We start from the raw sequence: 18,519 nt of genomic DNA on the forward strand, positions 1-18,519 counted from the left end.
AGGTGTTCCAAGAGGATAATGTTTCAAATAGAAAGTTGTCAAATGTGTGATCTCTTCTTTGTGGAAACATGGAATACTTCCCCCGCAGCCCATTATCTTAGCTCTTTAAAAAAGGAGGAATTTGGGAATGCTGCTCAAAAATGTTCTCTCTCTGGGGGCGTGGAGGATAAAGTTGTAAGTAAAGGCCAAGCCCCAGATGCCTGTCACTGCTCCGTGACGTGCTAGGTTGCAGGTGCAGGCTGGCTGGAGATGCGCTGCACATGGAGTGGTGAAAAGGGTGGCAGTGGAGGACATTAGCTGCTCCCCGGAGGAGGGAATGACAGAGCAGCTCCTGTGCTTTCTTGGCTGGGGGATCTCTCCCCCATTTATTTGCCCTCCGAAGATCTGACAAAGACTTCTGTGGTCCCCTTATGCCAGGTAACGACTATCTGGGAATGATGCTGCCATTGTAGTAGCTGAACCCTTGCTGAAAGCGTGGTGGGATGAAGGGCTTCATCAGTGACCACTGAGTTTGGTGGCAGTTATTCTGAGATAGTGTCTAATGTGGTTTGTCCTGCCTTATATTTTCTTCTAAGTTTTGCCCATAAACAGTTCTGCCCTGTCTGTTAACATAGCTTAGACATGAGGTTTTCTAATGCTGCCAATGTCTAAAAGACACGATGCTTTCCCTCATCTTTATCCCTATATCTTTAGATACCAGAATCATTCAGGCAACGATTACAGATCCACTCAGCTTGTCATACAGCTGGAGCCTGCAGTTGGTCTTGAAGACAGGGATGTAGCTGCAGTAGTTATTTTAGACTCTTGGTAAGCTACTTAGCTGGTAACATGAAGGAGGATGATACAGTTTCTTCTTTTTCTTGTCAGCGGGTGGTTCACAGAGGAATGGAGGTGAAGGAGAAAAGAGGTTGCTGGTGGGTCCCAATGGAGATCCCGAAGCAGGCCTGAGCATGCTACGCAGCTCTTCTCCAGAAATAAAACCTCAAACCAACTACGAAAGCTTTTCTATTATATTCCAGGGGACTTATCCCAGTACCAGAAGACTATTTAATAGAACCTTCATTAAAATGCTTCTGCTGGAAGATGTTTTTTTGCTTTAAAAATTACATAATATGGTGGCATCTGCTAGCACCACCAAAGTTAAGGGCTTATTAGTGGTTCCAGTTTTTAGGGTTTAAAAATGTTGGTCATTAAAATTAATTCTGAGTGGAACTTGGCGTAGAAAGTCTTAGCCCCTTAGGCAATTTTTGTTACGTAGTTGAGAGAAAAACAGAAAGCAGTCCCCCAAACCAAAAAACCCTCCTGAACCCTAAACTTGTTTTTAAGTCACAGAAACCAAAACCTAAAACTTATAGGAAATTAATGTCTTAAGATTATTTAAAAAAAATAAGCTAGTTTAATTTGAAAGAGTTTCCTTCACTGGTTTTGAGTGAAGTGAGTGTATTTTCCATTAGTTCATATTATAAAGAACTGCTACAGGGTATTTTTTCATCTTTTTAACTGGGAGACACGTTGAAACAAGTGAGCTGTTTTATTTAGGGAAAATGTAGCTATGGTGTCTTCATGGTTGCCTTTCGCTGTGAATTGGACAGCCTGTGTACAGATCCCAATGGGCGCATGGGGCTGGTACTGGCACAAGCGTTTCTGCATGTCTGGGGGGCTGGCAGGGAAATGGTGCTTTCAGCTAGAATCATGGCGACAGTTGTTTGTGCCTTCTTCTGTCTCGGGCTCCTGTAAAACTGTATTTTGAGGTCTGGGCTGTCGCTCTCCCTTGTCACTTGTTTAGGTGCCTTTGTTCTTCTCTTTAATTGCCTCTGCCTCCTGACCGCCTGCACACGGCTTTGCTTGGGCTAACCAGGCGGCAGCGGGGAGGCTGTGCTCAAAACTCAAGCGTCCGCTCTCTTCCTTGCCCTTTAGACCCAAGCAGTGTGACAGATCTGGAGTTGAGGCTGAGTTAGGGTAACTAGTTTAGCAAAGTCGGTTAGTCACCAGGAGCAGCTGAGCCAATGTCACTAACAAAAGCCCTCGTCTCCCTTGAGTGCCACTTCTGTCCCAGACACGCAGCAGGAGGGGCTGCACTAGAGGTAAATGTTCCATATCCCTCTTTATTTCTCATTTCTTGTTAGTCTAAACACATGCTCTTAATACTGCTTTTCTTTTATATCGTTTTTTGAGAAACTCGAGTATTATCGAATCAAGTTATGAGTTTCATAATATGTTTCTGTGGTGGAATAGTGGCCTGGAATATTTTGTGTTAAACAGTAAAGCTGTTATTTCAGCTAGGAGAAGGATTCTTTGGCTAGTTAAGCTGTCAGAAGCAGGGGACATCTGCAGAGATGTTAGTGACTTCTTTATAAAATTTCCTGAGAGCTGGGATGGTTGTGATGGTTGGGAGACTGAAGCCACAGAAAGGACTGGAAGCTGAAGAAGGATGTAAATAATATCTTGTGGTTTGCATTCACCATTGCCTAAAATATAATATGTAGAAATGCATTTCCTGCCTACAGATCTATTGAATATTTAAAGCCAGAAAAAATAACAGGGGAGGAGGAGAAAGATATTGTCCTTAGTTTATTTCCTCTGGCCCTCCTAAGAAGAAAACTTCTACAATGCAATATTATTTAACATGATTTTTTATTTGTTTGTTTCTTTGACAAACATTGTATTAAAATCATCTGTGGACTGAGCTCTTCTTTACCAAATTGCATCCTGGAACAAATTATTTGCAACAGGCTTATAAACCATTGAAGAGTAGGAGTTTAACAGCATTACATTACTGGTTGTGTACAAAATCAGATAGCTCATGTTTTGTCTAGAACACATTGGAGAGCAGAGGATTAGCAGAAAGTAAGGTTCTTGTTTCTAAACAAAACTTTTTATTGTAATGAGGTGCTTGGTACTTTTTTTTTTTTTTTGGTATAGGATTGTACAGTTGTGAAGATGCTGGTGCAGTCTCTGATATTTGACATATTTGACATACAGATTTCCCACTGGCCTCCTGTCGCTGTGTACATACAGCTTTCTTCACATGTTTCCAAGTGGTTAGTGACAAACAATTGCAAAGTAATTCCTCCAGTCTCCAGTAAAAAAAAATTACAATGGAAGAATGCCCAGCCTCATAATGAAACTGTTGTAAGTTGGTGCTTGATATGTAAAATGGTGAAACACAGTCCATTTACCCAAACCACACATTTATTGTAAGTAAGTTAAGTGCCAACAGCTTATATTCTGTCCAATTTAATTACATTTAAAATTTATGGGGTAGCTTGAAAGTGAACCCTAATGGACATGACTAACCCTTGCTGAAACGTGTGAGCTCTGTCTCATCTACCTCTTCGCTGAACTGCACAGGCACAGGCTGAACCCAGGATCTGCTTCAAGCCTGATCCTTCCTGAGTGTGAACAGTCAGATGTGTGTCAGTGTGGGAATGGTATGGTTCTGCCTACTCAGCCTGTCGTTGTGCATCCAGTATCTGCAGGCCCTAATTGGACTCTACGGGATTTTCTGGGTAAGATCTTGCATTACCACCAGCTCGAGCTGTGCTGTGATTTAAATAAAAGTGGTGTTGACTTCAGAATGACAAAACTATTTTTTTGAATACATGTTGGTTTCCTTCCTCTTGGAAAAAAAATGGAATGCAGTTGATCTTTTCTTGTCATACGCAGCTAGGCGAGTCTTGAATAGATAACTCCTGAATACTGACATACACACTAGATTTTCATCTCTGTATGCTGCAAATCCTGAAGTGATTGCAGTTTTGAAGAATTGGCACCAGGAAGCTTCACTCTTTTTTTTTTTCCTTGGTGTTGGTGGTCAGTTTTTCAGAATAGAAGCTCTGAATTTATGTTGTAGTAAGATACAATATGGACATCTTTCTTTGATCTGGTGTTTCTGAATTTGTTCAGGTGTTTCTGAGTAACCCAAAGCTATCAAAATTAATTGCTTTTGCCTTTTCGGTTAGAGGTGCAGGATGCGAGGAGGAGAATGGGCAAACTTCTCCATGCCAGGTGGAAGCTGATTTCTCTCTTTAAAAAGCTTTCTCAATTTATGTTCATTTTTCCAATTTATTTAAAAGAAAGAGGAAGAGATTTAAATACCAAATCAGTATATTTAAAGTCAGCTCTATTGTGGTGCAAACAGAAATAAATAAATTGATTGCTTTCCTGCCACTGCCTTTGCAGAGTGAAGTGCTCTCTCCTGAAGAAAAAACAGAAGCAGATTAGGTTTGAGGACTGTTTGTAGTTTGATTGCTTCCTGTGGTTATTCTCGGTTGTGTAAGCATGTTTTATTGTTAAACGTATGGAATCTTTATCCAGATAATTTCCTCAAGATGACCCATGCTTTGCTAATAGAGCTGCAGAGTCTGTGTCTCAGGGCAGGGCTCTCATATGTGGAAGTCCAGTTGAGATTGCTAGTAACTCAGTATTTCGAAGGCATTCAGCATTGAGTCTCATTGCAGATCAAGTACAAACTTAAGATGCATTGGACAGTCAAAGATGGGGAACAATGCGCTTTTAGCAGTTAGATTAATTTTTTAGTAATCTTAGTGCCCTTTATGGTTTTGATTACTTTTTTTTTTTTTTACACTGGATGTGGAGGTGTGTGTGCAAATAAACATTTGTGGATATTGCTTGCTTTTTCTTAGTTTTGATTTTTTTTCCTATTGAAAAGACTAGCTTTGAGAATGACCCACGCTAAAGTCTCTGCTAGGGAAAATGTTTTCTGCATGCAGTAATGAAGAGTTTTCAGTAGTTTATGAATTTTTCAAATAAATGTCCTAGTTTCTGAACTCCTAACAATAGAAATTTGCTTTGTCTTTGAGAGAGATTGCACTGTGTGTATGTCTGTGTTCTGTTAAAACAAAAACAACAACAAAAAACAATAACAACAACAACCAAAAACCCAAAGCGCAACAGCAACAACAAAAACTTTATTTTCCATTTTCTTCATTTGATAAAAATCTCTCCACTCTAGAATGATTTCCTTTGGGTTTGACACCACCACTTGATCTCAGTTTTTAATAATTTTGGTGGGTTTCACTCCCAGAAGAAAACATGCTTGTGCTATGAAGTATTCCCACTAGAAATCTGGGAAGTCTTAAAACCTCATGTTACTCAGGGCTAAGAACTGGCTTCTTTATTAATTCTCTGCTAGACAATCCCTGTACAGTAAATCTTTCCATAACACCATGCTGTTGAAATTAATCAAGCTGATGTTTGGAAATTGTTCAAATTAGATTAAATTAAATAACACCTAGATGGGGCTCAAAACTTGGGCTGATGAAAACCGATTTTAATCTAAAAAGACACAAATTTTATTGGTGCCTCTTCTCATTGGTTGATCCTCATATTATACTTATTAGGATGAGCAAGCACTGCTTCTGATTTAATGGGCAGGAGAGGTGGGTGGCTGCAATCATTTAACCTCCTCTGCAGCTTTCCGTAGCCTCTTCTTTTTTGGTTTAGGTGCCAAGCGTGGGGTGATTGTGTGGTACTGGGTGATGTGTAGAAGTTGAGCACTAATAACATCACATTTATTACTTGCTCTGAAGTGTGCAATGGACAAAGTATCATTTGAAAATGAGCAAAGTTGCTAGTGCAGTACTTCTTAAATAGCTGCCCTGTCTTGTCTTTCTAGTTGGCTATTGGAAATTAACAGCTTCTGCTTGTAAATCTTGTAGCCAAAGATGTTTTCCTGGGGCTGCTTGTCTTCAGTTTGATAATACTTGTAACGGGCTGCAAGCTTTTTTTAAATTAATGTTTTACACAGCAGATTGTCAGACTTTTCACTTCTTGAACAGAGTACCTGTTTCCTTTTTCCTCCATTTTTAAGAATGAATTGCTCCCCAGTAAAATAAAACTATAGAGTGAAACCAGCAAGGAGGAGAAAATGTGCATTTGGGCACAGGTCTCTTTGGTACATATTTAATTTCTTCTTGATTTCTCTGCCACTTAGAAGAGTCTCAGCAAAAAAAAAAAAAAAAAAAGGGCAAATAAGTTTACAAAGCCTTCTCTGTACATTGTGTGTTTTCAATAAAAGCAATAGCAGAGCTTAGCTTCCATCTCTGATCTTTTTAAAAATATGTGTTATACAGAGGTACCAGTCACCACTCACCGTTCAGTTCTTCTGGGAATACTTTGTCCCTATTCTCGTCCGTGGAATACAGGGAATTCTTGCAGTGTATAGATGTTGTTATAAAAGCCTTTACATGGATCTTGTTTTATGTTCCCTTAACTTTTTACATAGATGCTAGCTATATGTGGTCAAAGCACTGTCAGAAGCGCTGAAAAGATGTTTATAAGCCAGCTAAATGAATTAACATCAAGGAGAAAAAGTATTTTGGATAATTTATGATCATTATTAATGTTTTGTTTTCATTTCAGCATAGTGTTCCTCCTTTAAGGAAACAAAATGTTTCCTTTTTAGCCCTCAGATTACCCCTTGTTTTCTCCATGTGTGAAAATCAGTGCCGTATGTCATCCACCATGAGTTATACCGCATTATTCACTGAAGCATCTCTCTAAAGCTGGGAGAGCAAATGCACAGAAGTTCTGCGCCTTTTTTTGTCTGTATGCATGGGAGAGGGAGGATGACTAGTTCTGCCTGATCAGGCATCAGGGAAAAGAGCTGAGGGGTTTCAGGATTTATGAGTTAATTTCCTTTTCTTACTGCATGCAAGACTTCATTCTGGATGCTTAGTCTCCTACTCTCTGAGTGTTGCTGTAAATTGTTCAGCTGGGATGCTGATGAGCACTGACTAACTTGCGTCCCTTGACTGTAAGGGCCCTGTGGAGGTGCAATAGATGCATCTAGGAGCAAGACGTTATGCGTGTTGGTGTGTAAAGAGATTGTTGGTTTTGGCTGCAGGTGTTTTTTCTTCTGATTGTAATGTACTGGAAGTATGTTAATTTATATCTAGATAACATCGGGAAACAGAGAAGTTGAAGGTAATGAATACATTAGATGTGTTATAGCTTAACTGTCTGCAGTACAAAATAGAGGAAAAAGCAGAGAGAACTTTGGATTGAGATTTATTTGGAAGAAGTTGGATTACTATCATTTTTTAGTAAAGGACTGGTATTAAGACTGCATATGCTACAGTGAGAGGCATCAGAATGTGTTAGCAGTGGCAGATGTGGTAACCTGCCCTTTGCTCTCTGTTTTTAAGGTACTCATAACAGCTTATCGTCAGTTACGCTGGGTCACTGAGCTCAGAGATGTTTTTGCAAAAGCTGTTTCTGTAGCAGGGTTCCTGCAAACATGGGCAGCAGGAAGGGGCCATTTAGAAAATCATCACGGGCAAGGCTCCTGTGGGTCTGTTGTGGCATCCCTCCTGTGGTACTGTGGACAATGTCAGTTCTAGCATTTGAGGTCCTGTTTGTATCAAGACAGTAAACAATGGGCATAATTTGTGCGGAGAATAGGTACAACCTCTGTGTTGAAAAGGTGGGAAGACTGTTCTGTGACAAGGAAAGCATGCAGCAGGAGCATAAAAGATCCCGTGGCATCCCTCTCATTAGTTTGCATTCACCCATGTATGCCGTCTTGCCAAAATGCAATTTACACAACCGATATCACAGCTGTAGCATTTGGCCAATTACCTTACTCTTTTTGTTGAGACATTAATAGCCCTATCAGAAGTGCTGTGACAGACTGTATGTTCGACAGGAGGGCAAGTTTGTCGCTTGCAGAGGTTGTTTCATTTGAAATAGCTAAATCATTTATGGACAAACAGAATTAAGTTTTTAACCTTTGAAAGGAATAACAATTTTGTCGTTGACTTCAGTGAGAACAGGATCAGCCTTGCACTCTTTTCAGGAAAGCATCCAGAGATTTTTTTTTCACCTTACGTTCTTGAGTGAGTGTGTTAAGATTTGGCTGCTTGAACTTGCAAAATGCATCAGTATAGCCCAAAATCAAGCAGTAAAGAGGGAACAGCATCAATACGATGCTGTAATCTACTTACCTGTTACTAAAGGATGTAACAGAGAACTAAAACCCATCAACTGGATATCCAGGCTTGTAGCTACTGCTGCTGGTGTGCAGTTCGAATCTCAGACTGGGAGCTACTCCATGGCAGCTAGGGCAGCAAATGATCAACGTGTATCTAAAATATATTTTAAGTATATCTAGTCTCTGCAAATTCAAGACAGGAGGATTCAAGTCCCTTAGCAGGTGCTACAGATATGACTGTCTATTTCAGGGCAGGGCAACTCTTCTGAAGGGATATTTAACTGTTGGTTTTTAGATACTAAAACTGCTAATAGTAGAAGATCTTAAAGATATTTAACTGACTTTGTACAGAAGGAGATCGGAAATGTGGCTTTCTCCTCACTTTCCCTTAAAGAAGTCCCCAGTCCAGGAATACAGTGATTTGCATCTAGCCTTTTGTAAATACTTTAATAATTATTATTTTCATAGTTATTAGCTACTAGAAATGGTTCTATATCTTTATGAAGAACGGGAGCAAGAGGTAAACTTTCTGTCAGTACTGTGAGCCCTAGATAGCATGTTTTGAAACTGCTTTAAGCTGAGATTTATCTTTACCCCAATATTTTGTAACTTATGTAGGGGCTAACAGATTGTATCAAATTAATGGATTTCTGTTACTGGAGGTAATGCCACACCCTACCTGCCCTATAGAGAGTGATGGAAATGGATGTTCCAGCTCAGTAGGTTTTTTGTGCATTCCTTTCACGCGTCTTCCCTCCATGAATGCACTTAGAGTACTGTAAGGCCATCTCCTGCAGATTGGCTTGTTTCTGTACTGTCTGTAGTACTGGATCCCTTTAAGTTCATGCCCCACAATTTATAGCCATAGATGCCTTGATCCCGTAACCACAAAAGTAAGTTTACAATAAAACAGAACAAAACTGAATCCAGACCACCCCTTGAGTTTACCATTTCTGTGGTTCCTCCTCGTCCTTGATCCTCTTTCTAAGAGAGCTGTTCTCAGCCTCTTTGTACATGCAGTGGGAGAACAGCCACTGGCCTCTTTGGGTCTGCCAGGCCAACGGCTACCAACACCAGAACATTATCCTTTTCAGCAAAAATCTATGCAAAGGTGTTTTCTTTGCACAATGAAATGGGTGGTCATGGTCTGGAAAAGTGTGAATAAACTAACCCATCCTAGAAGTGCATATGGTACTAACCTCTGTTGATATCCACATGACATTCACTGTGTCATGGAGAAGCAGGAGAGAAGTGTTTGTGTGTCAGGTTTTCATATGGCTGAGTGTGGAGAAGCCCTGACCTGCAAGAATAAGACATTGATGGAACTCTAGAAAACTGCAATGTCGAAAAGGTCTTATTAGGAAATCTTGTTTGTCCTCATACTGGCTGTGATTCTGTTCCTGAATTGTATTCTCTGGAGCTTTTAGTGTGGTTTTTAAATGAGTTAAGTGCTGAGACTTCAGTATTTCCCTTGGAAAGAAAACAAAAGCTATCCCACGGGGAAGAAAGGCAGATATCCACTTAAGATGAGCCTTCTAGGAGGTGTTTTAATTTAAAGCTTTAATCAGAGATGTATGACACATTTCTTGTTCCTCTCTTAATAACTTCTTTTTTTCCATCTAGGTTTGATGATTCCAGTCTTTTGTGTGGTGGAGCAGTCAGACACCTCTCTTGAATACGATAATCGAGAAGAGCATGCTGAGTTCGTTCTGGTTCGCAAAGATGTGCTCTTTAGCCAGCTGGTGGAGACAGCGCTCCTGGCTCTGGGGTATTCCCACAGCTCTGCAGCTCAGGCACAAGGTATTCAATAAAGTTCTTTTCCCCCTTCTCTGTACTGGCAGAAGAGAGCACCTGAGGTTGTTCAATGCAAGGAGAAAACAAGAAAATTGGTGGCAAATCTTGAAATTTTTTTATTAAATCGTACTAGTTGCTTAATCTTAAACTGGGTGTACAACAACCCCTACCTTGTTAGCCTGCCTAGAAAGCATTAGCTGGATCTTGCTGAAGTATGAAATATGGTGATAATGATCAGTCAGCATATTTACGACACATTTGTTCTGTATCTCGAGCCAGATTGATACTTCGAGGAAGTCAGCACAGAAGAGCTGGGTAGACCCTCTAGGTGTACAGCTAGGTGGCATCTGGTATTTCTCTTTGTATCAGGGCCACTTTTTAAAGTGTATTATAATCTTTCATTTTTTTAAATGGTATAATGTATATAATGGTGTTATATATAGTGGTGTATTTATGGCCAATAGCTGTAGTGTTAAATGTGCAGACTCATTTCTCTATTTCTACTTACCTACTATACTGCTGCAAAGTCCTTTGCAAAGCCCTACAGTCCCTTTCATTTAGAGAAGATTCTCCAGAAGTGGTGAAATCTTAAAATAAACAAAGCTTTCCTCTTTATACCCAAAATATCAGCATGGAAAAAACGAACCTAAAACCCTAATCTTGAGGGAAACAGGTAGGAGGTGGTGGGGTAGGAGAAATCTTTCCAAAACGAACATTGCATTTCAAGAGACTTCTGTACCCTAAGCAGATTATTTAATTGCTTTTTCTTTTTGATGAGAAGCCTGTAACTTTCAGTTTCATCTTCATGTCATCAATAGAACCTGTGTGTGTTTAGAGTAGTTTAATAGTAGCTTTGCCTGGGGATAAGGATTTTCACTGTTGATTTTAGTCATTTTGTATAGCTAGGAATTTGAATGTGCGAACAGAGGGAGCAGTGGTTGTGTCGAATCCAGGAGTTCCAGGCAGTGGTTAATAGCACAGCGCTCCTTGTACAAACTTCTTTCCAAGCAGGGTGATAATGATTCATTTCCTCTGTCAGCCTTTCTGCTCTGTGAGAGAGGCTCAGGATCTGCTTACAGGCAGAGCTCATGCACAGCTCCAACGTGCTAATTTGCACAATACGGTTCTAAACGCTATATGAGAAGGTAGGTTCATTTTTTAATAGGAAGCATTTCATGTCATTTTAGGGACAATTTTTTTTTTTTTTTGAATGTAAAAGGTCAGCGTTTCCCACTGTTTCCATCCTGGTGAGCCAGCTTCCTCTTTGACAGCACTATCCATCTCAGTTAACACAGTTGCTCATCATGTTGTGAGCTAACATGTGGAACACTCTGCATTTGGTGGCCAAGATTTGTATCTTGGCATTTACAAAGGGGAGTCTTTGGAAGAAACCTGCTCCAGGAAAGCATGCCACTCAGTGCAGTGATCCACACTGGCTGAGCATCTCACTTGGGGAACCTTGCTTTTGCAGCATCTCTCTGTTGTGAGAATACCAAGGAGTAGAGACAGATTGACTCACAAAGGGAATTAGTCACTGCGCAGGGAGGAAACGGCCGCTGCGTTTTTAAACCAGAGGCTTTGACAGTCATCAGGCTCAGATACTAATCTGTCACTTGGTGTGTTGCTCAAATAACTCATCTAGAAAATAAAAGTTGAATCTCTAATTGAAGCAATTAGTCTAAAAGACAATGCCATTTTTGTCTTTAAGGAAACAATTACCTTCCACTAGAAAACATCAAATGGTATAATATTTAGAAAGGACAGAAAATACCTCAGAGGTCTGTCAGCTACCAAATCTCTTACTTGGTCAGCTTATTTGCATTCACACTGAAGGACTAGTTCTCCAAAATCTACTGTACATCCTGGGCAAATACTGTAGAGCATGCTGGTTGTAACATCCGAAGCTGAAGTGTGCAGCATGTTCTGTAATAGCTTATTTTTGTGCTAGCTGTCTGCAGGCTGAGATGAGGTTCAGGCAGAGACAGAGTGCTAATAGGTCTCTAAGATTGTTTAGTTTCATGTGAAAATTTATAGAATATTGGGCTATAATCTGTCAACCAGTGTTGACTGAAGCATGCTGCCAAATCGTTAATAAAAGGATTTATTTGGGAACACAATTTTCTGATAATAAAAAGGGGGAAAAATATAAAGCTATTTGCTCTGTTCATTCTGGTTATAGGAAGAGTCTGCTTCTGTTCTAGTGCTTGGGATTGATTTCATTTGGCAATATACATTGATAAACAGCCACTTAGTTCTTCTCTATGCTTTATGATCAGCTGAAGTACAGGATCTGCATGAGAAGCTGAAGATCCTCAGGTGCATTTCTCAAAATGGTAAAACTTTGAGCAGCACACTGTGCAGAGTATTGGCATGAGTAGGTGTCCTCGTGTCCTCTAAGGACAAAGTAAATGTAAGCATGTCAAACCTTTTGGTTTTGTAAAGGTTGTTTAAGCAGTAATGTAGTGTGTAATAGTTGCCACCTTTTGAGTTAGAAAAATGTGTAATTTTTTCCTTCCTCTTGCTTTGGCTGACTGTCAGACAGGAGTACCAGTGTTCACTTCATCTCATGGGAAAATTCTTGAGTTTGCATGCTCCCTTTAGAACAGGGTCTCCAGTGTCAGATAAGAGCTACTTGTAGGGGGAAAACAGAATTGTGGCAGCGAGAGAACTGCTGTGCAATTTCACATCACCTTTGCTGCAGTTCACCATGGCACTTGCACAGACCTGCCGAGTTTCAAGCAAGCGGTGTGTGACTTGTGTATAGGGTCCCATCTCACACTCACCAGCCGTACAGCAGAGTCTGGGTGCCAGAAAGAAAATGTAGCACGGGGGGCGGGGGGGCTTGTGCCCCAGGGGTTCTGCTGTGGGGCTGCCTGCCTGTACAGCAGCCTAAAGCTATGGAGCTCCACAGGGAGGTGCTGCCATGGCTGGGCATTCAACCTGCACCCTGCATACACAGCTGGCACCTGGTTTGGGTCACCTACTGGCTCACGGTCACTTGGCTTATCATGGCTAATTGCCTGTTCTGGTCATTAGGTAAACTGGGGGAGTCTTGGGACAAATATGTAGTGGGAGATGTATGTGAAGGTGGCCTCATGCCTTGGTGGAAGAAGCTCTTTATTCCCATACAATTTGGGCAGGACACATTTGTTACACAAACAGCTGGTTGCAAACATTTTTTGTTGATGGTGGCAAGTGCAGAGACTTTTCCAGCGAGCACTGCCCTCGTGAAACTTCCCTTTTCTGACAGGAGCTGTGAAAAGTCTTCTGTAACAGAATGGGAATTCGTTAACAGCTTGGCATTGGGGTGTGAAAGTTGGTGGAGTGAATGGCAACAAAGGTTTAATAAACATTTATGTATTTTTCTTCCATCACTTGAGTCTACACCTGACACTAGGGAACCAGCTACATGTGCCTTACGGAGAGGAAAATAGTCATGCTTTAAAAGGGCACCTTGCACCTGTTTCGTGTGTAATTTAATACAATTTACATGCCTTTTTTTTTGTTATTTTTTTGTGGGCAGGGTACTCTAAATGGGCTGTGCAAGAGGGGACAAATGGTAGGGACCGAGTACTGTAACCAAAGTAATATGAAAGTACCTGCAACTGGAGTACTTTGTGTGCAGTCCTGCCGCTTTGGGACCTACTTTGAAAGCTGACTCCCTCCCTGCTGTGGGGTGGAGGAAGAGCAGTGCTAGTCTGACATGTTTGGAAAATTCTATCAATTTCTTAGAATCCATATGAAAAAGAAAATAGTGGGATTTCTTGTGGATATATGTATATATATATATATGTATATATTATTTTTTTGGTTCCTTGCTAGCTGTTGTAAGCATGCACAGAACTGGTGTACGTTTTCTACAAAGCCTCACAAAGGTGAATGGGTCATCAAAACAGGCTTTGCCTTCTCCAAGGTGCTTCTGCTGGACAGGGCAGTGGGGAGTGCCTGCCCTGATTGCTGTTTGTGGGCTTGTGTGTTTGCGGGTAGCTTTAGCTGGGCATTGCTGAGATAGTTGCCTGGGATGCACACCTCGAATGTCGCTGCTGTATGGTGTTGCTGGCTGGGATCTACTTCTCAGGAGCTAAGCACTTAGACAAGGACTTGGCTGAGCAGGGGCAGAGAAGAGAGGCTACCACAAGGAGAAGGGTGTACAAAAAAGTGAAACAGTGCTGGGATGCCAAGTGGAGCAGAAGGACGGGTGAGAAAACAGCTGAGGGGAGTTAACAAAGAGAAATATTAGATCTTTCCCATCTTTGTCACCGCAGAGGTTGCCAGCCCCTGCTTCTTAAGCAATACACCACCATGAGCAGAGCTGCTGCAAGAGGCAATGCCTTGCGTTAATGCCTCAGAGGCCTCTCTTCACGCTGCCCCCTTTCTTCTAGTGCTGCACACTGCCTGAAAAGGGAGAAGCGTGGGGGCTGTACAGAGCCATGCACAGTGGCAGTAGCTGGACACATAGGAGGGTGATGCTATGTGGGGGTCATGACTTGGCGAGCTGAGGTCAGGCAGCATCAGCCCTATCAGCCCTGCACAGCCAAGTAGGAAAGAGTAGAATTCGGTTGATGCTGGGCAGTGCCTGGCCAGAGCAGCTGATGGGGTACCTCAGCCCTGATGTTGTGCCCCCCAGAGTTGTGTCTTAGGACCAACTAACCTTCTCCTGCTGCCTCACCTCTGAGGCTTTGTTGTTGCTTGCAGCTATGGGAAGTTTTAAAACAGACTTGGCTAGAAGAGTTTGGTGCTGCTTCTGCAGCATGCTCTGCTCTGGAACATGAACATGAGCACTCCTTGCAGTGCACTGCAGTGAGAGAGAAATGAGAGGAAACCTGGGGTCAGGTTTCTCCCTGTAAATAATATGCAATAAATTACAAGGATGCTATTATTCAGGGTCTTCTGACTCCTTAGCCAAGTGTCCAGTGCCATTTGTATGTCTCAGCCATGGCTCCCTGTCCATGGGACCAAATACCTTCTAGTCAATATTATACTGGCTTTAATTAGTAGAAGAGACACTGATGACATGGTGACTTAAATAACAAGGGAATGTGATGATCAACAAACTAAATGTTGGGTCATTTCCTAGCTCTATCACTGTTTACTGCAACTTTTTGTTTTTCATTTGTATAGAGATAGCATACTGGTCTCACCTAACAGCTGTCAGTCATGTAGACTTGATGTATTTCTCTCCACTCAGACTCTTTTGCTGCAGAATATGATCACCCTTCTAAACCGATGAAAACAACCCAGCTCACTTCAGAGCTCTTTTCACCGGAACAGTCTTACTCCATCTTTAATTAACAGCTCCTTACATTTAGTAATTCCCTTTTGCTGACCTTGCTTCTATTTGGGACACTTATGGGTAAGCTCTTCTTTCTCTTTTCCAGCTTTGCTGGTGAAATTGTGAAAGGCCCAAATCAAATCATTTAAGAGTAGTAAGCATGGGGGGTACAATTCTAATGTACGTCTTGCAGTAAACTCAGACATTAAATTTAATGACAACTTTGTCTGGGATTGCTAAGCAGACTGGATTTCTTACAGCGATACTCAGCCATCCATATCAAAGCGCTCCCTGTAAAAGCAGCTCCTTGAATTGTACATTGCTAGAGTTGTATTCTTTGTCTTTCTCCCTGATGTTTAAAGAAAGTGGGCTGAGTACTGCTCAAATATTTATTTCCCTCCCTGTATACAGGTATTTACCAGCAAATCACTGTTTTGTCTACCCTACAAAACTTGATGACAAATACGAGTGAAACTCAATTACAGAAACCTGGAGAGAAAGTCAGAATTTAATGAGAATGCTGAAAACCTCTTCTTGCTTTGTTTTTCGATAGGTGTTTCAGTGTGTAATGGACACAGGGTTTGAAAGACACTTGTTAAAGGTTCAGCATCTCGTGCCATATCAGTTACAGCCCAAGAGTTCTCTCTAAATGTTGCTTGGAACTCTTAAGAAATCTTAAGTAATATATTAAAGAAGAAAAAGAGGTTGAGGCTGCATATATATTTAGGGTTTACTAAAACTAAGGTGAATTTTTTGTGGAAAAGTTGCCCTACATAGAAATGTTAGGATGTCGTATTCAAATATATAACAAACTGAGTACATTTCATGTTTTACTCTTATATATATAAAGAAATAGGTATTATATTTGTAACTTATATCTACAATATGAATACATATATAATATACATATATAAAATAACACACACACATATATATATGAAAACATAAGTTCAAAATCCAGTAATAGCTCACCTTCCAGCTTGTCACCCTTGTTCCCCATCCATAGTGCTATTTTAAGTAACTTCATTATCGCAACAGTGTGAACTACAGTGAATACTTCACTCTTTGATAAGCTCATGATGAAAGTTCTTAACTTTCAAGTAGTGGTGGAGAAGTGTGTCTCTTTCCTTTTCTTCCCCGCCACCCGCCCGGTGCTGATGTGTGTAAAAGTTGCCAGGCGGTATTGGCTTTCTGATCCCAATATATTATTTACAGGATTCTTGTGATGGAACAAAACCTTCTACAAATAATAATCTACTTTTCTAGATGGCAAACATCTGGGTAGTATAAGTAAATGAGTAATTTATTGGTGTTTGAACAGCTTAAAGGAGAGTAACCAAACGTAGCCCTGAACAGCTCAGGACTTCTGACGGCTGCTTTCTGTCTCATTTGCGGTTTGTGACTGAGCAAAACACGGCTCGTAATCAGGAGGAGACAGGGATGAGAAGAAGAGAGTGGAGGGGACAGAGCAGGCTTGGGCTGTCGCAGGAAAACACCCCGTCTTCTTTCTTTTCCTGACTGCCCGAGACTTCTCGTGTCTGCGAGGGGAGAGCTAGGCCCACTCTTTGAAACGCAGCGTGCCTTGGTGACAGCTTCGGGCTCTGACAAGCTTGTGGCAGCCGAGTGTGTGTCATTTGGTTGCTCCATGCTCATAACTGATAAGCCTCAGACTGTGTTACAGATAAGTATCATTAAGCATTTTGTTCCTCTCTCTCTCTTTGTTTCTGAGAAATATCGCTATGGCCGTAACAGTAAATCTGTTCTTCTGTTTTATGAGTGCTGTAGTCTATAGTGCTTCCCATTCGCTGTGTGCTGCAGGCTGTATGCAAAAAGGTAACCGGGCAGGACAGGAGTTTCTTCAAGCATCATGCTCTTCAAGGACATATTTTCCTGCGTTCTGGTAGTTTTACAAGCCAGTGAAGAAATGCTGGGGATATTGAGCCATAGGCTTCCTTTTTTTAATTCTTTTTTTTTTTTTTTTTCCTGTCACGGAAACCCTTATAATAATTTGGGTTGAAATAAAAATCAAGCTCACATTGAAAAGCCTGCATGTGCTTGATTAAAAACTTAGACCAAAAATTCTGATTTTTCTTGGCCCCCTTCCCAACCTCTCAGCTAAGCCCACAAACCCATGAACCACTGGTATTTTTGAGGAAAATTGGGAAATGGTGTTTATTAATTTTAATTGAAAACAACAAAAAAATTGTCTTTCTTGCATGAATCTGATAAGGAAGCAGAGTTACGTTTAGAAATGGGAGTAAATTAGGTTAGACTTGGTCTTTCCCTGTCAAGAGAAGGAAAATGAAGTGCATTTAGCAGCCTGGTAGCTGACAAGCTAAATATATTTTAAACGTTCAGTAGCATATGAAGAGAGCAGAGCCTAGTGAGGCTGCACACAAGTTAGGGTAGCTTTTTTTTCAATTTGATTTTTCTTTTTAGATATTCTTTTCTGCTGAGATGTTTTCCAGTCCTTGCTCTAGAGAAGGGCAGCAGCATTTTAACCCCATAGCATGAGAGTATGCTTTTTTGCCACAGCTGCCCACGGGGCACAAAGCTGGGCCCAACTCCAGCTGCTTGTGTCCTTGACCCTAGCAAAGGCAGGGCTCATCCACCACATTGATTTCTACTTTTCGGGAAGTACATCCCAACTATTAGGACCTCAGAGGTTCCCCTGTGCAGTGTTTGTAAGGGGTGTGCTGCTCTGGATAAAGGACAGCTCTTTCTGCTGGCTGCTCTGCCCCAGGTCCCTTTGTCATGAGAGTGCTCTGGTCTGGATCTCCCTGCGCATGTGAAAAATTGGTTTGAGCATGTGGGGAGCAAATTTGCTGGCTGTGGGGTCCCTTTCAAGCTCATGGTGTACCAAAGCGGTACTTCTCAGTCCCCTTCAACTACATCCACAAGCTAAGCATGAACTTGCTCTGTGTTTCTGATCGTCTCTTTAGAAAAGATCCTTCTGGCATTGACAGCAAGGGGTCAATTTTGAGTGTTGCTCACCACCACATATGAGCGTAGCAGAAGGGATCCAGCTAAATATACAGAATGAAAAAGGATAAACAAAAGACAATTTTGTTGGTGACCTCCTTTTGCCAGTTAGCCTAGAAACCCATTCAGAAAGTAACATTAAGGCTAAAATGCAAGCTGTGGATGAAAGAAGCTGGTGTTTATGCCCTCCTCCTGCCCACTGAGCTACTTGGCTGCTCAGGGTGGGTCTCTCTCCATTTCCCTGCTAATGCAGGGCTTATGGAGGATCACTCATGCTCTGTCTTTCTTTCAGTCAGTAAATACCTTTGGTTTATCCAGGGAAAAAAAAAAAAAAGGTTTATACAGGTGTGATTTAAAAAAAAAAAGCATTGCGTCAAATTGAATTAGATGAGCTTAAGATATTTTTCACTGGATATCTGTGGGTAAATTTACTTCCAACTTCATTCCAATAGAAAATAAGTTTTCTAGGATGAAATATCTGTCAATTAAAGAATGAAGCAATAGTAATCCTGGGGTC

General features: G+C 41.2%; 1 protein-coding gene across 2 annotated transcripts in view; it reads left to right on the plus strand.

Moving 5' to 3' along the window:
* SATB2 (SATB homeobox 2) overlaps nt 1-18,519 on the plus strand; it is a 132,453-nt gene that overhangs the window by 11,631 nt on the left and 102,303 nt on the right. For both annotated transcript variants that reach the window (XM_066999208.1, XM_066999209.1), the window contains one exon: nt 9,578-9,754. In XM_066999208.1, coding sequence (XP_066855309.1) covers nt 9,578-9,754 — 177 coding nt within the window. The remainder of the gene's footprint in view (nt 1-9,577; nt 9,755-18,519) is intronic.

The sequence above is a fragment of the Anser cygnoides genome, chromosome 6, assembly GCF_040182565.1.
Source record: "Anser cygnoides isolate HZ-2024a breed goose chromosome 6, Taihu_goose_T2T_genome, whole genome shotgun sequence".
Lineage (NCBI taxonomy): Eukaryota > Metazoa > Chordata > Aves > Anseriformes > Anatidae > Anser > Anser cygnoides.